Below are 24,618 nucleotides of genomic sequence, written 5' to 3'. Positions count from 1 at the left end.
CTCCACACGAGGTTTAAAAACCTGTCATTTAAACTGCAGATGTTTGAGAGAAAGAAGACCTTAATGCCAATAAAACTGTATCGTCTGCATAAAAACGGATATTATGAGTATGTCTTATACTTTGAACTGTTATGAAAGTCAAGAAACTGTGTTTACGTAGGGTAAACTGGCGACGAATCTTTTGTTGATGGAGCAAAGTCTGTCATTCGTTTATCACTGTTATTTATTGACTCTATTAAATGTACAGTGGTGGACACTGGGAAAGAAAGTGCATCATGATAGTATCGACGGATTTAAATGCTCAGATTGGACTGTACATGTTTGAACAAAACGTGCCTGGCCTAGTTCACTTGGTGTCGATCATCCTCAGACCTTGGCCCCGCCCCCGGGGTGCTTTAAGTCGCCGTTTTATGACAGGAAGGCTTATGGAGGCTATCAGTTGTGTGTGGTGTTATCAGCCTCGTGGAGTGTTATTCATTAACCCACCTGACAGCACCGAAACTCCCCAGGGACATATCAGTGGAAACAATAATCCTCTCTGATGTGACAGAGGTGATCGAGTGGGTAAACGCAATCAGAAAACCAGACACTGGGGAGGGTGGAAGTCCCCAAAAATGATCCAATATCAGAACGAAAGAGCAGAAAGCTAAATTAAGCTAAGACTTAATAATCATCTCGTGCACAGAAAAGCACACGTTAACATCAATGATTCTTCAGAGCCAGTATCATTTAGATCAGCTTCAGTGAGTTTCAGTTACGAGGGCCAATGTTCATAGAGTATCCACTGGTTTAACACATGGCTGACAGATATTAATGCGTAATCATGTCTGGGAACATGGTGTATTGGCTGAGCCACACCTTATATTATACATGTCATCACACGGTAATTTGAGGTTACTGTATAATCCGGTAGAACAGAACTTTATTGTCTAACACAGGCACAGAAACAGACAATAAAATTCGATTTCTGTCACTATTTTATGTGCAGTTAATGTGTAATACATGTACTTGGCTTTGATTATTTCCTTCCATGGTTTTATTGTGTACAGTGATTGCATTCTTAGATTTTATTTGCCGTGCATTGAGGCCTGAAAAGTAAAATAAGGAAAAACTTTTAGAGATCTTATTCCTGGACACAGTCATACCCATTAATTTGTTAGCCTTGAAAAAAACAGTCTCATAAGGAACAACAGTGGAAAAGCAACATTTGAGGCCTTTAACCCTTCAGCAGGTTAAAGGGGGTTAGAGTTTGTGAGACCTGTATGACATGCATTTGCAGTCTTCTGCCCTCTGGAGGATTATCAGTGCACTGCAAGCATCAGCTGTCCTGTCAGTGTAAAATCCAACATGGCCGCTTTCAAGTAGTGAATCATGTTTTTAGGAGGAAAAGTTACAATAAGAATAAGTTATTTTGTTACCAGTATTTCAATATGAATATTTACTTTACTGAAACAACCTATAATTTCTTAATAGTTTGAATCTTATTTTATAATAAAATCTTTGCCTTAAAACTAATATAAGATGGAAATGTCATCTTAAGATAAATGTTGAGCAAATGTTTTTTTTTTTGTTTTTTTTTTACATACACAACCAAGGTTAAATTTCAGATTACAAACAACCTGACGGGCGTATGGGAGAAACTATGCTGGCTGCAGTCCTTTCTAGAGCCAGTGTTTAGTTTGTCTCTACCGGGCTGCTGTGCAAACATGGCGGTGCAACATGGCAGACTCCTTGAAAGAGGTCCTGCGCCCTCTGTGTTAAAGGGCTCATTCCAAGGTAATGAAAACACTATAATTCTTATTTTTAGGTGATTATACACTTATGAAAACATACTTCTGAATATTATATTCCATAACTGACACATTCTACCAATATGTCCTAATAAATCTTACACACTCGACCTTTAAAGGATTGATTTGCTTTTTCAGGATCCAACGCATCACTGCTGACGCCATGGCTCTACGAATGGAAAAGATCGTTGGTTTGTATGTTCTCATCCCAGCTGATCAACTATCAACTCTGCTTTTTCATTACCCCTCATGGTCTCATACTGATGCAGGTTTTAACCTTTAGTTTCTGTATGAGACACTGACAGAAAGCCTTTTCAACATGTGATCCACCTTGTGAAACTGTTGCACTTTGGTGTGGCCACCAAAACCACTTGGTTAAGGAAAAAATGTTTTGGATAAAAATAAGTAGTGCTTTACATTAGTGAAGCAAGTTGCAAGATGAAAGTCACGTGATGCACATAATGTTATGCATCTTTAAACTTTTTATCGCTTTTAAGTATCACATTGGACATGAACGTGAGTGTCCTGGGTGGAAATCCTGTGGTTGTTTGACTCATCCATCCACCCCACCTTCTCCAGATACAGACTTTCTCCCTCTTTAAGATAAGATAAGATAAGATAAGATAAGATAAGATAAGATATGATGAGATATTCCTATCTTAGTTCTACAATGGGGAAATTTGCAGTGTAACAGCAGCAAGTGGATAGCAAGATAAATAAGCATCAATAAGAAAACAATAGTACCAAGTAACGAAGCAGTATACATAAGAGGAGATATAAAAAATAGGAACAACATAAACAAGAGGAAATATAAAAAACATATAGGGGCAATAAACACAACATAGTGGACAAAGATTTACACAGATTTACACCATTTGCACAGATGTTTGCACAGAGCCTACACATACACCCTCTGATGCTGAAATTTCCATCATACAGGCCCCTGTGGACCTTCACATACTTGACATGCAAGGTATAATTTGGGCTTACATCTGTTTGAGTTGCTGAGGTACGTGACAAAATGTCTGAAACTATTAGTTGGAATGACACAAAAATGAGGACTCTATTCACAGTTCCCTCAGGATGAATAGTAGTCACTTTGCTGCTGATATTAGTCACACGGTTACGTCTTATATTCCAGCGTGATCTGTGTGTCATCTCGTCTGGGTGCAGGTCAGTTTGACATTAGGTATGCAGAGATCATTAAAACCAAATAATCCTCCCTATCTTGGGCCTTTCACTCTCACACAGGTTAATTGGAAAAGAGGAAAGATAAGGTTTCTTAGGAGACTTTGTTTGCTTACGATGTTTTTACCACAGCAGCATGACAGATGGTATTTAGAAATATACTATGTGACATCAATTTTTTTCCCAAATGAGCTCCATCCTCTTCGAACCAGTGAGAACAACACAGAACACAGAAATCTCTGATATGAAATAACCAAAACCATTCAATCAATGTAGGACCCGACACTGCTCATAATAATAAGTCTCAATAGGTTTTTAAGACCTTTAAGCATCTTTTTGCTGGTGTGTAACACATTTTCACATTTTGCATTTCTATAAACATAATATTTTAGTTTAAATGTCAAAGTCTGGATTTCATCTTAAATGTTTTCCTGCAAAAAGCTCCTGAACACGCACCATGCACCATGCATATTTCATAAACATGTATTGATATAGTTCCTCCATGTCCATCCTAAGCATGTGCTCACCTCTCTGTTATCAGTTATTCCAGGAAAACACATTAAAAAGTTATAGGTTTCACTTAAAAACAATCATATAAACTTTTGTTGTCACGGACAAAGTGACTGTGACATTTGCAACTAATAACACAAACTCATCAGTAACCAATGCTGCAGCCAAGTGAGCTGTAAAAATGGGCTTTGCAAACATCTCGGCTATAAAATTAGACGTTTATGACATGGCAGGATCCAGTTTTCAGAGGAGCTCAGGTGGAGATGAGGTAGAAGAGGCAGGCCAATGAGTTCAGATTCACCTATTGTTTGAATTTCTGCCTTTGTTTTGATAGGTGATAAAATAGTACTATATTTTTCATATGTCATCAACATTTTATGAGCATGTAGGGCCATACAACGACCCTAGATACTCTCACAGTGTCCGTGATGTTAATAAATGTGCTATTCCTGGAAGAGATTCATTTACAAGATGGACTTTGTGGTTTAAAAAATCATTAACAAGAAATTATGTTAATGTTTACATTAAGATAATTGCCAGTGTAAAACCTGTGAAGCATCTCACGAGGTAATATCTCAATAAGCCTTTGTCACAAGACAAGACATTTTGACATGTCACAGTAAAACGTGCACGTCATAAAACACAAGTAGAGCTGAAGCTGATCGGATAGTAAGGTGTTTGATCATAAATCAAAGTACCAAATTTAAGTTTTGGCCTGATTATGGCACTGAATGTAAAATGAAGTGATCACAAAAGTCATTACAAGTCATCCTGAGCAGAAAATGCTACCAAATGTTATGCAACACATGCGAATGCCTTCCAAATTCTTATATAAAAGTACCAATGACAAGCAGCACTGGACTTCCTACTTCACATAATGTAAGTCGATGTTAATGCGATGTTAAACATGCGGTTAAAATTATGTGAAATGATCACAGTTTGGTTAGATTTAGAAAAACTACACTGCATCGCATTGCGTTTCGAGGGTCACATTTCTCCTGTATAATGACATATTTTCTTTTTGTTTCTTATGTTGCTTTTTGTTGTGTTATGTCACATTACCTTATGACGCCTTATGATGTGTTTGTTACCCTATGCTGCCTTACCTTATGGTGCCTTATGTTACATTATTTTACGTTGCGTAAGTCGTGTGATGTAAGTCATAGGACAACTTTGACTTTTGGCTTCGTGGGGGGCACAAACCTCAGTCTCCTTCCACCCTCCCCACCAACTTCCTACACACTTTCTCATTCTTTAAACATCTCCTTTAAACTCCAGAGGACACTGAAGTCATCAGGGTTCATCATCAGGAGAACACAAATGTTTGTACAAAGTTTTACAGCAATCCATCCCATAGTTGTTGGATATTTTAGTCCAGACCACAGTGACAATTATAGGAACATTACTATATTTGGTGCATTGTTGACAGTTGGGTATGCAATAATGGCAAACAAAAGGTGTCTTGGATTGGGTCACAGGACATCATTCAAGGTGATTGACAACAGGTTGCATTTGAGTTTGTGCACAGGACAAGGAGAAGAGAAAGGAGGCGAGATGGGGGGAGCGAGAGGGACGGTAAATCTTCTGAAGGACCACTGAAGGGAGGGGGTGTGTTTGTTTGGCTGCTGAGTTCAACATAATCACATATGTGGAGTATGCTTTAATGTATGAAAACCCAACAAACATTTGCAGATCAATCATTTAAAAAGAGATGAACGAAGCAGGATTTGTTCAAACTAATAACACCTTATGTAAACTCAGACTATCTATGACTGAGATGAAGTCCTTTCATAATGTTTCATCATGTGCTAGTCTTTCTTGTTGTCATGGAAAAATGTGGTCATCTGTTATCAGTTTATTTCGTCAGTGGTAGGCTAATTGCACAACAGCAGCATCCTTGTAATTCCTGAGTAGCTGTTTGGTTTATTTCTTGAAAACAAGTTCGCTATTGTAGGAAAAAATAGTTCTAAAGAATTGTAATTCTGTTTTTGAGTTACTTTTTAATCTATATATGCAGCTGAACTGTGACACAATTGTACTGAGTAATTGCTGTCGCTTCTTTCAGGATGTTATAGATTGTAGAATAAATTTTACAACCACTTGCAGTCAACTGCAGTTGATTTACAGGTAACACGCTGTCCTTTGCAAACCTCTCACATTGTTCCAGAAAACCGATGAACAGCTGGGATCAGGTTTATTGATGGTGAACGAACTGTGTGTCTGTTTTGTGAACCTCATTCTTGATTTTATGTAAATGGGTTCAAATGCGGTTTACAAATCTCCGTGGCTCTGTCGGGGGCTTTGTCTGAGATGCAGGTTAACATTTATCTTAATATTATCGGTGTGTGAACTGTGTGCCCTGTGTGTGGCAACGCTGACCCAGCAGCTATCAGGAGGATTATTAATGAAGTCACACAAACACAGAAACTAGGATGAACTGATTAACTTTGGACCTTTGTCGTTTGCTCTTAGCAGTGGCTTTTGGCCTTAACGGTAGACAAATGATATGTTGGTGCTTTTCCAAAATGTTGGGTGTGACGCTCAGTGATTGTGACCTTGCATATGACGGCCTTGAGATTTTCAAACCCAAACAATAAAACTAACAACAGTTGAGCAAGCTTGATACTGTCAGCTTTTTCGTTTCCTCTTTCCTTTAATTGGGTATATGTTAGGTTCATCTATGTTCAAAAGAAAACCAAACTACATGGGTTGGTGTAGGCACAAAAACAATTAGGGTAGTTTGGGAAATAAAAAAAATACTTGGGCAGTTTTAGCAGAAGATAGTTTGGGTTCCAGTAAATCCATTAATCCAGGAAGTTAGTTCACGGGGATGAATTGTGCAGTGAAGTGGACGCTGTGTTAGCTATGAGGACGCAATTAGACCCTTTATAGATGTAACCTGCCAGATTAATGTGGGTTAGCTAGCAAGTTAGCTAAATTTTTATGCATAGAGCCTGAGTACTGTAATATTTGTTAAACTCTGCTCATAAATAGAATTAAATGTGATTAATTCTTTGTAACCAGATTGAGCATTTGCAAGGAAAAAAAACCTGGTTGGATCTAATAAACACACAGTGCAGCGTCATTAAGAGAGACAGATGACCATTGGACCCTGAGAGTGAGCCGATAAACACCTGTTCAGTTTCAGGGGTGTAAAATGCAAAAAAAAAAAAGAAGATAGTGTGTGTGAGGGGAGGGGGGAGGAGAGAAAGCAAGTCATATAAATCATTATACATATCTGCTGAGCAGGACACATCTCACAGAGGCAGACCAGACACACCACGGCACTCTTCTACCACACCCAAATCAGGTGTTCTGATTTTTATTATTTTTTGAAAAGTTTTATTGAAGAGAATCTGAGATCTGGATTTACTTTTGGTTGACTGCTGCTGGGCCGAGGAGGCATCATGGATCCGATTGTGGAAGTAGTGGCTTTGGTGCTGGGGTTCATCGGGTGGGTGATGGCTGGGGTCGCCCTGCCGAACCGTTACTGGAGGACGTCCACCGTCGACGGGAACGTCATCACCACCTCCACCATCTACGAAAACCTGTGGATGTCATGTGCGACGGATTCAACCGGGGTTCATAACTGCAGGGAGTTCCCATCGCTGCTCGCTTTGAGTGGTATGTTGAAGAAAAATCATTCAACTGTGATAAGTTGAAGGCTTTCCAATCATAGATCATTTTAACTTAAAAAAAGTAGTTATATTACTTTTGCTTTGCCAGGAAAAAGATGCCATAAAAAGTGAAAAAAGATGGTGAATTCAGAGGCTGCTTTTGTTTATTTCATTGTTGTGTTCAGGTTACATCCAAGCGTCTCGCGCCTTGATGATCACATCGATAGTGTTGGGCACCTTTGGACTGATAGCGGCCCTGATAGGAGTACAGTGTTCCAAGGCTGGAGGGGAAAACTATGTTCTCAAAGGGAGGATCGCTGGCACCGCTGGGGTTCTTTTCATACTTCAAGGTAACAAAGATGAGAAGAATGCATAATAAGGAATTTTAGGAGAGATTAAACCAGTGAGGTTGAGTCCAAAGTTAAGAAAAGTTGTGTTCTTTTTGACCAGTCTGGACAGTGATAAAGGCAGTTGACCAAAATGCTAATAAATTATAATCAAGTTTTATTGCACATTCAAATCAATCAGCAATAAATTTCCTCCTGGTTTCCTGCAAGACTTTGGACTGTAACTATCTGACAGCTCCTCCACTGCTTTATCAATCATTAAAGAATATTTTATTTGTTCTTTTTCTATCAAAAGGTGTGTGCACAATGATCTCAGTGTCCTGGTACGCCTTCAACATCACTCAGGAATTCTTTGACCCTTTCTATCCCGGGATCAGGTAAGATAGTGCTGGTTGTGGGGTGGAGAGGGACGACTGAAGGGTTTAACATGAGTGTTGGCTGACTGAAACTGTACTGTGTGTCACAGGTATGAAATAGGAGAAGGGCTTTACATTGGCTGGTGCTCGGCTGTGCTCGCCATCGCCGGAGGAGCCTGTCTCACCTGCTCCTGCAAGATGGCCAGTGAGGAAAAATTGTGAGTTCAGTATAATAAGATAATAAGCATTTGTTTACTGGTGAATCGTTGATCGGTTGTGGGTGGTGCTGGTGGCGGGTGTGTTTGGAGTTAGATAAGCCTGCCTAAGCATTTAAAGCCACTATGTGTCAGATTTGAAAAATTTTGTTTGGTGCCATCTAGTGGTAGGACAAAAGAAGACACTCCTGCATACACACACACTATGACAAACAACAAATGAACCTCCTTGAAAAAAATCCTAGAAAGATGGTCCATCCACAGGTTGGACAGTCTGATCCCATTGGGTAGTATTAATCAGAGGAGCTTGTATTTTCTTTAGCCATTGTTAACTAACAAGCTAACAAAACATGCTAGCTAGTGTTAACTACTGTGTTTAGAAAACTGTTTTGTCTCCACCTAAGCGCCACCCACAAATAATGTTTGTGAAAAGAAAAGGGTCTATAATGCTAAATAAATAAACCTTGTACCTTGTAATTAAGGTTCTGTTCCATTCAGGTCAAACAAAGTCAGGGTGCTGCTACTGTGCATGTTGACTCTCTGGAGAGGCTACACTAAATGGAATGGGACCTTAATTAGTACACTTACTAACACCTATGTGTATTCTACTATCGTTCTCTACTGTTGTTAATGTCATTAGTAACACCTGAGCTTTTCCATCATGACAAGTCAGAATGTCCTTTCTAATAACTGACTTTTAAGATGGGTGATTTTAATGCATAAACTGATTCAGGCATTTGACATTTTTGTTAAACCATCTTGTTTTGCAGCCCCTTACCTTATCAAACCAGGGGAACTGTATACTCAGGAGCTGCACCGACCAGAAGCGTGGCTGCTAGTACTTACGGACGAAATGCTTACGTTTGAGCAGGATATGAAAGAAAAATCGCTGACACATGCCTGGAATGAACTCTTTCATCACGTCAGTTTCCATTGACACGTCTAACATGTCCTAGGGTTCAGTTTTTACACTGAAGTTGGACCTTTTTGTCATGACTACGTAGACAAGCTAAAGGTCCGCCACATGTCCACTGATGGAAGTACTGTATATAAAATCATAATATCAAGTGTGTATTCTGTAAAAATGATAGCATTGAAATTATGGCATTGAAGTCTGTACAAGTTGTAAAAAGCTAAGCTACTTGTCACACCACGCAAACACACTGCATGATTGCAATGATTCTATTTATGTTTATGTTTATGTTTCCTTGATGATGTTAGCACAAATACATTTACATGCAGTCTTTTTTTATTTCCAAAGGAATCCAATCATTTGATGATCTGCATACACATTTCTAGATATGTGTGTGGAGAAGGTCAAAACGGTGGTAATCCAGAGTTTGTGTGTGTTGTGTTGTACAGTTTTATAGATAGTACCTGAGAAAAAGGGTGGAGGACAAGTTATCTTCATTTGGATGTTTTTCTCTGTTTGTTTTTTTTTTACGATCGCACACAATAAAATGTGTTATGCTGAACAGTTTTGTTTTATTTTGTATTTCTGTAGTCAATAAAGTTGTGATACTGCTGTTAACAAATTATGTTGCTACCAGTTGATACTATTCAGAGCTCATTTTCTGTCCCCAGTGTTACATTTCCATCAAACTGGTAATTATTACAATTTAAATGTGAGCTGAGGTTATCCAGCAAGTGAACCACCTTAGTGTTGTTGGCCTGAGGGCAGACTGGATGCTACAGTGACTCACTGTCTCATAATACCACAAAGTGATATTATGAGACAGGATAGCCCACTGCAAGCTGGTTTGCATATTACTTAAACTGATACATTTGCAACACAATATATAGATGTCTTTGCCCGGGGGCCACTTTGACAATGTCAAAACTGTTATTTAAATTTTCTGCAGTTTTCTTATTTAATTTTGAATGTTTTCAACTAAAAGTCTTACATACAGCACCCTTAAAAGGATTTTAGCAATCCTTTTCAGAATTGTAGAAAAAACATTTACAATCACCTGACTGTAATCTCAAAATTGAGTTTCTATTTGGCAGAAATAAGCCGAAGTCAATGGATGGATAAAACTTTGGATAAAAAAAATTCATGGTGGTTTATGGCAAAAAAACAAATATTTTTTGATCCAATTTGAACTGTGCCATGAATTACGCATACTATGTTTGTCAATTTAAAATACAATTTTACAAGTGAAGAAAATTGCAATTCATGGTAGGCTCATCATAGTTTAGTTCAGTTTTGTGGGAAACTGCTACAGTAGCTAACGATAGCCTACTGATAGCAAACTTGTTTAATCTGTGTGCCTGCTCTTTACACAACAGATGTTGGACAGCAGAAATTGTGTCTGCTCTCTTAGCTCACTCTCTTTCTTTTTTCATTGGACTTAGCATTACTGTAAATTTCCCAAAAAGAACATTTTTGGATACAGGTGTTACCAAAACCTCTAGCTTGTCCATCTTGTTAGGTTAAGTGCCCATAATTGTTGCTAGGTTAATTGTTGTTACATGTTTCAATGATTAAAAATTTAAAACTACAAAAGCTACAGAGTTGTTTAGCTCAGTTTGATTGTTTAGGGCAGTGTTGTTTGCTAGGCACCAGACATAAAATTGATAAGTGATGTTGGATTGAATATTTGAAGATTATTATGCCAGTTTAAGATTTAGTTTCAGCAATGCGGCCCCTGGAAAAAGGTGCGACCTGTTCTACTTGATCTAGAGTTATTTACATTAAACACACCACTATAAATCATAATGAGTAATTTCATGCACTATGGCTGTGCTTCCTTGACCCGTGCAGGGATACGGGCTCAGTGTTAAAATAATCCCTCCAATGAGAGCAGCCCACGTTTCTAGACGAACGCGGATGTGCTGTATGTGGACCAATCAGGGAAATGTAGGACAGAAAGGGAGGGGACGACGATACCAGCGACAGAAAGGTTTCGTTTATCAAGCCTACAGACCGTCAGCTGTTCAACCTCTCCATCATCATGTTACGTGGAGGTGTTTTAAGTTCAAGCGAAGCCCTCTGAGTGTTCGTCGAGGTGGGGAAAGTGTTGTTAAATCGTTAAGAATTTCATGTGGAACCTTTGCGCTGCGTGTCTCATTTCCACACGGAGTACTGTCAGACCGGGACCGTAAATACACCGTCGTAGCTGTGTCCCTGCGGTCCGGGCGGAGGGAAACGATGATTTAATATCGGATATCGCCGTTTCAATGAAACAAATCTGCATTTTCAGTCGAAGTGAAAGCAGAGCCGTCAAGTTAGCTGGTGCCGGTGTCACAGCGTGAACAGTCCCGGTGATGGATTCATGTCGGCGGACTGGACTCAGCGGGCTGCTGTGCTCCATGTCTCTGCTCTGTGTCCTCCTGGACATACAGCTGGACGGTAAGACTGCCTTTACACACAAAAATAAGTTCTTAAAACCCTTATCAAACACAAGTATACACGTGTGTAGTCGTTCATCGCTTGTTTATTGTTTCCAGCCGTTTAAAGTTTCCCAAACAGCCCTGGACTGTAATCTCACCTGGGTTAGGTTTCACTGTACCCACCCCTAAAAGACCTGCTCTGGAGGAAAGTCAGTGACACATTCATAATCTAATATGGAAACTGTCTTGGCTGTAAAAGCTGAATGCAATAGGTGAATAAGGTGTTTAAGAGTTAATCATGCCTGGGACCCCCTGTACTGTCAGCAGACACTTCCAGTATTACCTCATGGGATGTAGCTAATAATATATCGAGTATCGTCATATAAAAATGCCTCGATACCTTTCTGGATTGCAGTGATGTTTACCATAATATTGCATGATTAATAATATTATTTTATTATTTTGATTTTGTGAAAGGACGGCTGCTGACTGCTGCATTGTTTTTGTTTTGTTTCTGTCTAGGTACTTTAATTTTCTTTAATTAAAGAAGGAAGGCAGAAGCACTTTAAGTTTAAATAAATGTGTGAACAAAAATGTTGTGTCTTTATCACACTAAATATGAACTATTAGGACTGATTGATGTTTTTTAAGTGATGGATCCATATATTAATTTTCTTTAAAAAAAAAAAAAAGAAGCAGAAAATAAAGAAACACTCATCACATATTTCTTTATGTCTATGATGACACCTTCAAACTACCTCTTTCAGCTGCGGTCTCAAATATGGCTACAACTAACAATTATTGTCACGGTTGATTGATTAGCTTATTATTTTCTCAATTCATGTATTAATAGGTCTTCACCTATAAAATGTTAGAAAACTGTGAAAAATGTTGATCAGTGTTTCCCAGAGTCTAATAATTGCAGCTCTAGTCCCAAACCCAAAGATTTTGAAATGACAATAACATAAAACCCCAAGAAAAAGGCAGGAAACGGTTTGGTATGTTTCTTGTTAAATGACTGAAACAAGTAAAGTGGTAGGCAGTTTATTTTGTACCATTATAACTTTTAAGCATACTGTGATTTAAGTGGTCTGACAGAGAACTAGACTTCTGTTCCTCTTCTGTTTTCAGGCTTTAGAAAATCTAGCCCATGATGATGGGAGACTTTGGCCAATCACAAGTTGGTAAGATAGTTGATTGTTGAGTCTCATTCCCAAAACATAAATGTTTCATGATGACTCAGTAATCAGCCATCTTTTCCCAGAATCCAAATTTAATATCAACCAACCAAGTTGTCCTTCTCATTGATTCACAACACTGGCTACAGTGGCTTAATTTACTTCTTTAAAAAATGGCTTTGTTTAACATGTTAAATCATGTCATAGTATAGAACATCTTGTCGTTGAAACCAATAATGTAATAATACATTTATTAACATACACTTAACATTCAACACAAAATGCGTCTTTCTAATGTTAGGAGTCAGTTTGAGGTGTTGTCATTACCTCACAGATTAGTATGATGATTGTGTTGTGGCAAGTTAGATACCTGAATCAAAATAGACTTGGCCTTGAATGCCTGTCTAGCTTATCTGAAATCTAAAGTTTCACACATATGATTTGGTTGTATTTACGCTGCTTATATACTTTGATGTACTAATACTTTGATAGATTTAAGACTATAGGAAGTCACTCACATATTTAAAGATCTTTTGTGTGTTTTAACACAAGGAAACTAGCAGGAGTCTTTAAAGCCCCTGACAGAAAGACAAAATTAGGATACAGCATGGTCTGTTGTTATAATTTAGCCGCCTTCTCTCTGTCAGTGATATATTTCTAGCGAGGCTCAGGCACCGTTTTATGTTACAGGGGTCTTGGGGGCAACTCATGTGGAGATCGAGCACCACTTGGAGATGGGGCGCAAACTTTTGGCTGCTGGTCAGCTGGCTGAGGCCTTGTCCCACTACCACTCTGCTGTGGGTAAGGTTACACACACTGACACACATTTATACTCTCACCGCTGGCTGACATTTTCAGCCTGTGTCTGCTCCTGTTGCGTACTTAGACTTAAAGGGATACTTCGGATTAGTTGAAGTGGGCTTGTATGAGGCACTTACCGATAGTTAGTGTATTATCTAGAGTAGGTGGTCAGCACCCCCGTAGTTTGAAGAAGGCAAAGAGGGGCATCAGCATGGAAGTTTAGCAAAGAACTGCTGTGAACAGGGCCAGCAGCAAAAGGTATTTTAGCCACTTTAAAAAAAGGTCCACTTAAAACAATTAACATTAGTTTAAGTGTATGCTATATTTAGAATATATTTGTTGTGTTGCTTTGCTGTCAGACAGTATTTTCTGATAGGAAACCACTGTTATACAAGCTAAATATTGCTCTCCTGATACCGACCAAACTCTAGAAGAAAAATCAGTCATTTTGCCAGACTGAAAACAGGAGTTGCTGGTCTACCGCTGCCTTGTTAGTGTGTTTGTGTTGTTGTCTGACTTTGGTGAATCAGAAGCTATACTTGTAACACACAGTAACATAAAAAAAAAAATGAACAGATCGAGGCAGCAGCAGACCAGCAACTTCTGTGTTCTGTGAGGTAAAATTAATGATTCTGCTTGCAGTTTGGTTGGTTTGGACAGAGCAATATTAAGTTTATATAACTGCAGTTTCCCCATGATTAAAGCAATGACATTATTATAAATATAGTGTACACTTAGACTGATTTTGTTTTGTTTTTTTTAGTTGTGTCAACCGCTGTATACTGTAGCTAATTCACTGACTATCTTGAGCTTACATCAAATAATCTGAATCGTCTCTTCAAGTATACTTACTTGCCGTAAAATCACCTCTTTCAGCACAGACGAGTAACTGAGCGTTGTTGACTTTTTACAGAGGGAGACTCTAAGAATTACCTGACCTACTACAAGCGTGCTGCAGTGTTCCTGGCGATGGGAAAATCCAAATCGGCCCTGCCAGACTTGACCAGAGCCATCCAGCTCAAACCTGACTTCCTGGCTGTAAGTTCATCTGATCACAACCAGAAAAAAAACATAGCAGTCTTAAGAAAAAAAATCTGTGCTCATCATATTTCTTTATCTCTCTTTTTCCTGTGTGTCCTCCTCATGTCATCCTGTCTCTTTCCGTTCCTGCACTTTCAGGCCAGGTTGCAGAGAGGGAATATCCTGTTAAAGCAGGGCAACACAGAGGAGGCCAGGGAGGACTTTGAAGCAGTGGTAAGTTCAAGTCCTAAATCACTGATGTTTTGCCTGAAACAGCCAAAGTAACATTTTATTTGTGGTGTCTCATCATGATATCAATTGCTGGACTTTGCAAAACTTCAAACTTAGCAATGACAAAACGGAAATTATCTTTTTTGTCTTATACAGTCCTTTCAGTCAGATAGTCTCTTTGTGAAACACTTTGTGACTGTGTTTGTATGATAAAGCTGTAAGTTTATTATAATGTTATTAATGCATGTGGTTAAAGGAAGAATCTGCCTATTTTATTAGTTGGAGCGCTCCCCAGACCACGAAGAAGCTCAAGACCAGCTGATGAGAGCGAATGAGCTGGAGGAGCTGCAGGAGGACGCCCACGCTGCGTACCACCAAGGAGACTACAGCGCGACCATCAGCGTGCTGGAGAGAGTCATTGAGGTGTGTTCAGCTCTGGGATGGAGTAGAGTGTAGTTTTGGCATCATGGATTTAAAGTCTTTTCCATGCATTTTTCAGTGCATGCTGTTATCGTATGTTCCTGGCCATAGTGTTGGATTATTTACAGTTTCATCCATTAAAAAAAATCTGTTTAAAAAATGTATTTTAATGTACATTTGATCAGAATCTCACCTGTTTCCTGTTAAGTATAAAAAAAATGACATATGCACAAATAAATAATTACACAAATAAATGCAGAAATAGATAGTTAAAGACAAATAAATTCTAAATACATTTTGATAATGAAAAGGTCATTTCTGTTTTTTTACATGTATTTATTCATATATCTCTACATTTCAGACATAAATAAAATTAAATTGATTAATGCATAAATACAGAAATAAATAAATAAAATGTAGAAGTATATGAATGAATAAATGTAGAAATACAGAGATAAATAAATGTAGAAATGCATAAATAAACAATTGTAAAAATACAGAAGTAACCCTTTTCATTACCAAGATGTATTTATTTTACATATATTTATGTATTTAAATATTTATTCATTCATGTATTTATTTATTCTGATGTCATTTTTTGACTTAGAAATAAATGCAGAAACACAGAAATTAATAAATATATTAATGAACAAATATAGAAATAGATAAATAAATAAAGAGATGTAGAAAGAAGTGTCAAACCACAGGAAAATGTAGATCTCACTCCATGTAAAAGGACCTGAGCTGAATCGGTTTACAACGTGTCTGTTCGCTCTTTCTAAAAAGTTGCCGTCTGTCCTCAGATCTCTCCCTGGGATCCGGAGTCACGGGAGCTTCGTGCAGAATGTTACATCCGAATGGGAGATCCACAGAAAGCCATCCAGGACCTGACACCGACCACGAGGCTCCGCAACGACAACCGCGCTGCCTTTCTGAAGCTCAGCTTGCTGCACTACAGCCTCGGAGAACACCACGAGTCACTCAAGTAAGCTTTGTTTGCCGGAATACACAAACCATGTTTATTGAGTCAGCAGGGTCATGCAAAAGAAGCTTATTTTCATATCGAGAGCATCTGTTTCACCCTGTTGTTTTTGTGCTTCTCGCTCCTCTGTTTCTGTTTCTGTGCAGTCACATCCGAGAGTGTCTGAAGCTCGACCAGGACGACAAAGAGTGTTTCAGCCACTACAAGCAGGTGAAGAAGCTCAGCAAGCTGCTAGACTCAGCAGAAGAGCTCATTCAGATGGAGAGGTCGGTACTTCTGTGGGACTGGTGCACTTTTCACACCTGAATCATGATCATCGGAGGACATCTAGCATGTATTTACAAGATGCATGCTTTGAATAATGTGTCTTTCTGAGATCCATCATAAAACTCAATTGGGTTGAGTCTGTCCCTTAACTTTGTTCTTGACTATTTGATTATTTTGCTCAATCCATCTCAAAAAAGCAGACAGTTTAAAATGAATACTGGACAAATCTGCATTTTACGTTTTTGTGCAAAAGAATTCAATTTAATCTTGCTTTAATAGATGTTTAAATTTAATCTTTAAGCTGGTTTAAATGTTTGGTGCAACATAATTTAAAGTTAAACTGATGAGTGAATTTTCTCTTTACCCACAATTAGGTATGAGGAAGCCATTGATAAGTATGAATCAGTGATAAAGACGGAGCCGAATGTCATGTACTACACAAACCTGGCCAAAGAGAGGATCTGCTACTGCTTAGTCAAGGTGAGAGAGAGAATTAGAGCCTCTGTCTGTAAATTATTGCCTGCGTGCAACAACTCGACTGTAGTCGATGGCACAGAGGACGTGATGTTTAGTTAGTTAAAGGTTCAGCTGGCATCAAACCTGCTGGTCCCAGCGCTCTTTCAACACATTATCCCTCTGTCTGGCCACTTCTAGCTAAGATTCGCTCATGAGGCGATAGACGTGTGTTCAGAGGCTCACCAGAGAGACCCCCGAAACGCCAACGTCCTCCGAGACCGAGCTGAGGCCTACATCCTGAACCAGGACTATGAGAAAGGTAAGAAGACCCATAACTGCAGTAAACTGGTCTAAAATTGGTATAAGAGGAAGTAGTCCTGATGTGCGCATTTTATTTTAGAATTATACACACAAAGATCTTGCAGGTTTTCCATGGTGTAAGATATCAAAAGTACTGAAAAGGCAATTCAGAGGATTAATTAATTATAGTTTTGTATGGTTATTGACCCTTCAAAATAAAATTAAGTAGATTTTTTCATCCCAAATAGATGTTTTTTACAAGTAGGATTTGTTTAAATTGTGTATTTTATTGTGAAAAAAAATCTGAACTGAAAGAAAAAAGTTATTTTAAAACAGAATTTAAACAAACATTTATATTGTAATGTGTTTTGGTCCAGCTGTGGAGGACTACCAAGAGGCAAGAGAGTTTGACGACACCCACGAAATCAGAGAAGGCCTTGAACGAGCACAGAAACTGCTCAAAATCTCTCGTAAGAGGGATTACTACAAGATCCTCGGTGTCAGCAGGTAACCAGTCCAACCAGTCATGTCACAGACGGTGTTTACTTTCTCTGGAGTGACAACAAATAACTCTGATGAACTATTCCTCTCTGCAGGAGTGCCAATAAGCAGGAGATCATCAAGGCGTACAGGAAGCTGGCACAGCAGTGGCACCCCGACAACTTCCAGTCGGAGACTGAGAAGAAGGAAGCAGAAAAGAAGTTTATCGACATTGCGTCGGCTAAAGAGGTCCTCACCGACCCAGGTCAGGAGCTGAGATCACTATATGGCAGTGTGTTGCTGCCTCACCAGAAAAAGAAAAACGGATCAGTGGATCTTTTTAGCTACAAGCCATAATTCCAGCACTCAAGGGCCAAATACTGGATATTAAAAGGATACTGCTGCAAGTGCTAGAATTAAACCTATGGCTTTGGTGGACTCTTTTTGATGAAAGTGTAAAAATTATTTAGATGAGAGAGGACAGAAAATGTTAGAACAATTAGAAAACTCACATATGGAGTAATGTATGTTTAGCGAAGCAGTTTAATTGTAACAAAATTGATGTGTCATACTAGCAAACTGCTGTCTGATCTGTGTTTGACAGAATCCAAAATATGCATCAGTATTTAGATTTCACTGTCTTAAATCTGTCCCTCCATTCTTCCTGTTGTCTTACCAGAAATGAGGCAGAAGTTTGACGCAGGCGAGGATCCTCTTGACCCTGAAAACCAGCAGGGTGGAGGTGAAGGACACGGCTGGCCTTTCCACTTCGACCCCTTCCAGTCTGGCGGCAGCTTCCACTTCAAGTTCCACCAGAACTAGAGAGGAGGAGGACTGGATGAACACGAGGAAGGTTTCGGGGACATTGGAGGAAGATCAGCAGCGGATTCTTGGAGAAGTCTTCCTCAGAACTCGTTCTTCAGCTTGGATACAGTTACTTGAAACTGATTTTTAATACAGTGAAAAATTACCACACAAACAAAGGACCTAACGGTGGAGAAAATGAAGTCTAGGTCAATACTTCAGATCCTTCAGGAACGAAGAGCACGGTGGTGGTGGAAAGCAGTCGATGTGGGACATTTTGGGGGTGTCTGCTCTTATTACTCATTCTTTCTTTGTGCCATTCTTTGAACCTTTTTATCAAGGGATTCTTTTTTTTTTTTTTAATGCAGTAGCTCCTGCTTGGACACGACATAGGAGGACTGTTGGTGTGTCGGTTTCTGCTCGCAGTATTCTTTTAAAAAGGAACTACATGTTTACTGATCTCAGTCTATATTTTTGACCATGTCAAACCTTCTCTGTACTAGAGAACCAAGATTTTTTATACATAATGACATCAGGAGGCGTTTTGTTGAGCTTCTTCGACATTAAAATGGTGAGTAGGTGAGACTTCAGCACTATTACAGGAAACTAGTGGGTGTTAAAGTTTTAAAATCCTATGGATCTTAAATCAGTGCCGCGCTGTGATCATTTGTTTTAAATTACGTTTTTTTGTTTTCTGCCGCTGTCTAATTGGAATAATGTATTAATTCTGTATCTGGGTGGAAATGTTGTACCTTCAATAGGATATTTATCCAGCTCCAAACATTATTAACTTATGACAACTTGGTTAACACTCGCACTTGATAGTTCAGATTATTTGAAGTGGGATTGTATGAGGTACTTATCCATAGTCACAAGTTATGGTGAAGGAAGACAAGAGATGTGCTGTTGTGGACAGCTGCAAAGCATATTTTAACCACTTTAAAGAAGTATCAGTTTAAATTTACACTATATTTAGAATATTTTCACTGCTCTATCTGCTGTAATACAGCATTTTCCAATGGGACACAGAAACAGACTAAAAATATTAATTGTAATTGTAGCATACATTTAAACTCATGCTCTCTTACACTGAACCAGACTCCATCCGTAAAATCAATTATTTTACCTCACAGAAAATGGGGGTTGTTTAACTCCCGCTGCCTTGATCTGTTAGTTTGTGTTATTGTGTGACTTTGGTGTTTTTAAAAGGTTAGTTTGGATTCATTAAAATTACACATTAACACAAACAAACTAACAGTTATTGATTTTACCAATGGGGTCTGGTTTCCTGTTGGAAAAGGCTGTCTGATGGGACGGTGGTAAAAATATTTTAAAAACAGAATACACTTAAAAGTTTTTTATGGCCCTTCTTTTAGATGGCTATGTTTTGCTGTCTAAAGTTAGGGTTGGGGTACTTGCCAACCCAGAGTACCAATATGAGTACTTGATAATGCCATTAAAAAACAGGTTTGTAACAATGTAACACATTGTTTTTGCTGTTTGCAGCTGCTAACATTAGCAAACTCTGCGTCATGTTGGTTCTTTAGATGTTTTTAAGTGGCTACTTTTTGTAAAATGGTATTGGGTGCGGTGATATTGGAGTACTTTTATGAGTACATGTACATGACTACAGTACATATATAAAAAAGAAAAGATCTAAGTGCTAATTCAAGACCTCAGTTTCGTTTTCATTGTCCTGCCTGAAATTTGGCTTTCAGCAAAACCAGACATCGTTCACTGACTTTTCTGTACCAGGACTGTGTGCAGGTTGTTAATTTTAACAAAACATTTTTGTGCCTTGGACATGTTTCCTTTTTGCCATGGTATCGAGTATTTTTTTTTTTCATATTAGTCTTGTTATCTGAATTAGATAGGGTTAGTTACAGATAAGTACTTCATACAACCCCACTTCAAAAAATCTACTGTCCCTTTAACATGGTCAAATGAAAAAAGTACAATATTCTGGACAAGAGATGTACTATTTCGCTCTTTGCTTTTTCACTGCTCTCAAAGCATGTCTTTGAAAACTTGCACTTTTACCCTTTTTGTTTGAAAAACCACTCCACATGTTCTTCACTCCTGAGATGTTACTGCAGGCTTTTTTAAAAGCCTTTCAAAGACTCTTTACAAACCAAGTGTGTCTTCAATGGCTGTCTGAGAGCCTTGTTTATAAAAGAGTTTACATAGAAGTGGAGCTGGTGTGGTACGTTAGTTACAGGTCTGTGGAACTGAACTGATAATATTTGTCTTAACGTGATGTACTGAGGCACAATTTGAAAACTAAACCATTAAGCCGCAGAAACAAAGTGTAACTTTGTAAATCAGGCCTCAGTTCAGCAGCCAGGAAAGACACACGACAGTTTTAACATAAATTAAGACAATGTTCTTTTGAAGATTTTTGACTTTTTGAGCACAAAATTAAGTTATTTTGTCAATAATAGCTTATTGATACAGTGATTGTAATGGCTTTCAATCCTATTTACTGCTCGACTGTGTGAACCAAATGTGACAAGCTCTTTGTATTTAAATGGACTGAGTGGGAGGAACAATTTTGTTTCCGGGTTTTCCTTTCTTTTTTTTTAAGGGTTTTCTGCTGTTAGTGGCTTCGATTTTACTGTTGCCAAACTGAATCAGCTGACATGCTCAAGCATAATAAAATATTGAAACAATCAGATGTTGTCCTCTTGATCCATGGTGTGCAAAGCACAGCTAGAGAACAGCTCCCCCTGCTGCTACAAGTCTGTTAATGGTTACTACAGGAAGATAAATGTTTGTCCTCACGGGTCTATAACAAAGAGTCCTACAGTTTAAGGCTATTTTACCCACATCCCTCTTTTAATAAATGTGTAGCACCTGATACAACCTCGTCCAAAAAAAGTTGGGATGCTGTGTGACACAAATAAAAACAGAATGAAATAATTTCCAAATACTGGTCAAGCTATAATCATTTGAATACAGTACAAAGTATTTTATTGAAGAAAAGGTGATGTCATGGTGGTAAACACGCTCCTGTCCCAACTTTTCTGCAAGTTGTTTCAGGCATCAAATTCAGAACAAGTGTGTATTTACAAAAAACAAAGTTTCTTTGTACTGTATTCAACTGAACAGGTCTAAAATGATTTGCAAATCAATTTTATGTTTCACACAGTGTCGCAACTTTTTCGAAATCAGGTTTGTACAACAATCAAAAATGAGCCAAAACAGAAGCAACAAGTTCAGTCAACTTTCTATCCGTTTCTGTCAATGACAATTAAACACAAAGTCTCAAATACAGCCATATATCTTAAAATATCATGAAACAAAGATGTCTGCTGTACGCAAAACTGAAACAACATTTCCACACACATCCAGGTCGCTGCTGTTTGCCCACATGTTGTATTGAACAGCTGTCACTGCAAATGGACACATCTTCAAGCATAGAGGGAATGGCTAAATCCAGAATCTTGACACAGGAGTTCTGTATCTGCATCTGTCGAGGTGAAGTGGCCAATAACATCCTCCATCGAAGACATCTGTCCGCTCTCCTTTGAGCTCAGCCGAGGCCGCACAGCCTCACTGGCTCACTGAGAGACAGTCACATCGAGTGCTGCTGAGTGTCGTCAAAAGCTTCATCAATGGTTCGCTCCAAATCCTTGTGCATCTTCCAGACTGTCTGCCTCCACCTCGATGGACACCACGTGGTGCCCAGGGATCATGGCCAGGCCCAGGACTCTGGGTTCACCCTGGGAGAATGTGTCTGAAAGCAAAAAGAAATATTTAAGAAAAGGCAACCATACAAACATTGTCAAGTTAAATTATCTGGATAAAACAGAATTTTATTTTGTCATACAAGGCAGAGAAACAGTTGCATTTATACTGAATTTTAAAATGAATTAAGTTAATAATAAAAAGCTATGAATTCATCTTCACCCTTTCGGGTCTTTCTTCTTTTTTTTCCAAGATTGTGGGAAAGGATATTGTTGGAGCCACAGTAATATTTTTGTTTGTTTTCTTTCTTGTAAAGATAATTATATGTAAAATGCAGAAATGCAGTTTTGTTGTTTGAACACGGGGTGGAGCACTAGGTAAACCACAGGTAATATAAGGTGAAGCTGATGAGCAGCAGGTGTGTGAACAGGGGCAAGCAAACAGTTTTTTGACCGTGTGTGTGGCAGCATGGAAGTTTTGTTGGACAATGTATTGGAACTGAAACTGTTCAATGGATACTTGCCTGTGATGGAAACCTGTTAGAGAAAGAATAATTGATTTAATGGTTTACCTGTGTGAAGGTAAGCACATGTGAAAATAAATGGGTCACCGCACCCAAAGAGACCGGCGTATTGGACATTGGTTTATTGTTGTTACCAAGAACACGCGTCCGAACAAGTTCTCCGTCTCCACCCTCAGTGGCTTTAAACGTAAATGTTCGAGTTTTTATTGAAAGACTCTACAGATATGTATTAAAAGAGCTTAACACAAATGTTTCCATGACCAAAATCCAGTGTGTTTTAGAGTTGATTTTAAGATCTTACTGCTGACTTTATTCTTCGTTATTTTTTATGTGATTAGGCTATAATTATTTATTTATGTTTTAGGGATTAATCTTGTCAGAAAATCGGACTGTTTCTGTGACAAAGTGTGTAGAAATCCCATTTAACTTCATTAAATACTACTGTATAGTGCTGGGTAAAACCAAACCAAACCCCAGTTAATTTAAAATAAAAGGCTAGAAGATGAGTGTTAAGGAGGTGACGTGCATTTAACCTCTGATGGTGATTTCAAACAATGTCACATGAGACGCACTGAGGTTACATGGCAGTCATGTGAGAGTGTTGCCCTATAATTAAAAAAGCTCCTCAGACAAAACCATTAGTCTGTTTGTAAGTGTAATGACATAAATTTTGAATACAACTTTTTTTGTGTTTCAAACTTAAGCTGCGTTCCAGTTTTGCATGATTCTTTCCCCTTCACCCTTAATACTACCCGTCTCCTACCATGAAATATCTTAGAGGAAGCAAGGAAAGGAAATGAGGAAAGTGAATAAGAAACGTAAAGAAGCCAATCACAAGAATATATCATGAAGTTGTCTTTATACAAATAAAAAGGATTAGGACTGCAACTATTGTTGATTTGTCTGCCAATTATTTTAACTATTATTAAATGATTTATTTATTGAGTAAATTGCTTCATCAAAACGTTGTGAAAAATGCTCATCACAACTTTACAGAACCCAAAATGACCTCTACAAATTGCTTCTTTTGTCCAACCAACAGTCCAAAAACCAAAGACTCTTCATTTACTATAATACACCTACCTGTCGATTTGAGGAACTCCTGAGCTGATCCGAGGATGACGTTGCAGTCTCGGTCTGTGCATAGGAAAAGCCCCACCAGTGTCCGTCCGTCTGTCATGCGGATCCTCATGTTCTTGTTCAGGAGCCCCTCCAGTTTCTGCCTGGCCTGGGATGATGAGGACACTTCAGACTGCTCCTGGGTGAGGACAGACACGCGACAGAACAAATTAAAACTAAATGTAATGCTGAATCAAACAATCAAAATTGTTTTTCTCGCAACCCTAATAAGTTACACCCCAGTTTGCTCTCTAATTAGCGTCAAGTTGAACGTTTTAATCCATAATTAGCATTCAGGAGACTCTATGCTGACTAAAATAAATAGATACTTATATGCAGATGTTAAGAAGCTGTGTGTATCCAAATATTATCTTGTAAATACATACAGACTAACGTCACACAGATTTAACAGGTGACAGATCAGTTGTATTAGCTAGCTAATTCGTTAGCCACCGGCTAATGTTAAAGTACAACTAAAGCCTTGATAACGATGGAATATATTCTAATACAACAGTTTCTCTCTGCTATGACACGTCAAACGGTTTGAACAATCATGTTATGTACTAAAACCTTAAAAAGAATGATACATACATGAGTCGAAGGACCATTTTCCTCAATCATTGTTGCCATAACCCTTCTTTCTCTCTTTCTGATGCCGGAGCAATTTCTCTGACGGACCCGCTATACCGGAAACAGTATTTTTTTTCTTCTTCGTCTTTTTTTAAGGGGCCGACACCAGCAATACATTCACAGGTTTAACGTGAGCATAAAAAAATTTGTTAAATCATTATATCAGTAGTATACTTCATTTGAAAGACTAGAAACAAATTAGTGGCAAGGAACACTGTCAAACGGAATTTATTGCAACTAAATTACAATCCTTACGATGTGGAAAATTACATTTAGGTATTATCGATATTATATTATTTTATTATAAATACTTAAATTGATCAAATGCATTTTACCCCGTTTTGTAAACATGGATTATGTATAG

General features: G+C 38.4%; 3 protein-coding genes across 3 annotated transcripts; 2 read left to right on the top strand and 1 right to left on the bottom strand.

Annotated features, from left to right (window-relative positions):
- Window positions 1–6,718: 6,718 nt before the first annotated feature.
- Window positions 6,719–9,558, top strand: cldn15a (claudin 15a). Its single transcript, XM_084712505.1, has 5 exons — window positions 6,719–7,112; window positions 7,291–7,455; window positions 7,748–7,829; window positions 7,919–8,026; window positions 8,794–9,558. Exons 1-5 carry the CDS (start codon window positions 6,896–6,898, stop codon window positions 8,888–8,890), a joined length of 669 nt encoding a protein of 222 aa, XP_084568631.1. The 5' UTR covers window positions 6,719–6,895; the 3' UTR covers window positions 8,891–9,558.
- Window positions 9,559–10,900: 1,342 nt separating this feature from the next.
- Window positions 10,901–19,290, top strand: dnajc3b (DnaJ (Hsp40) homolog, subfamily C, member 3b). The gene is made up of 12 exons (XM_084712632.1): window positions 10,901–11,375; window positions 13,225–13,335; window positions 14,249–14,373; window positions 14,515–14,589; window positions 14,866–15,009; window positions 15,810–15,991; window positions 16,135–16,254; window positions 16,630–16,735; window positions 16,910–17,030; window positions 17,389–17,518; window positions 17,608–17,756; window positions 18,171–19,290. Exons 1-12 carry the CDS (start codon window positions 11,291–11,293, stop codon window positions 18,311–18,313), a joined length of 1,491 nt encoding a protein of 496 aa, XP_084568758.1. The 5' UTR covers window positions 10,901–11,290; the 3' UTR covers window positions 18,314–19,290.
- A 2,219-nt stretch (window positions 19,291–21,509) lies between these two features.
- On the bottom strand, window positions 21,510–24,364 carry naa38 (N-alpha-acetyltransferase 38, NatC auxiliary subunit). The gene is made up of 3 exons (XM_084712397.1): window positions 24,216–24,364; window positions 23,589–23,763; window positions 21,510–22,031 (listed from the first exon to the last, which is right to left on the bottom strand). Exons 1-3 carry the CDS (start codon window positions 24,252–24,254, stop codon window positions 21,907–21,909), a joined length of 339 nt encoding a protein of 112 aa, XP_084568523.1. The 5' UTR covers window positions 24,255–24,364; the 3' UTR covers window positions 21,510–21,906.
- Between the last annotated feature and the right edge of the window lie 254 nt (window positions 24,365–24,618).

This window comes from Lutjanus erythropterus, chromosome 23, assembly GCF_056507025.1.
Source record: "Lutjanus erythropterus isolate fLutEry1 chromosome 23, fLutEry1.hap2, whole genome shotgun sequence".
Classification (NCBI taxonomy): domain Eukaryota; kingdom Metazoa; phylum Chordata; class Actinopteri; order Lutjaniformes; family Lutjanidae; genus Lutjanus; species Lutjanus erythropterus.
This window is presented reverse-complemented; position numbering and strand designations above follow the sequence as displayed.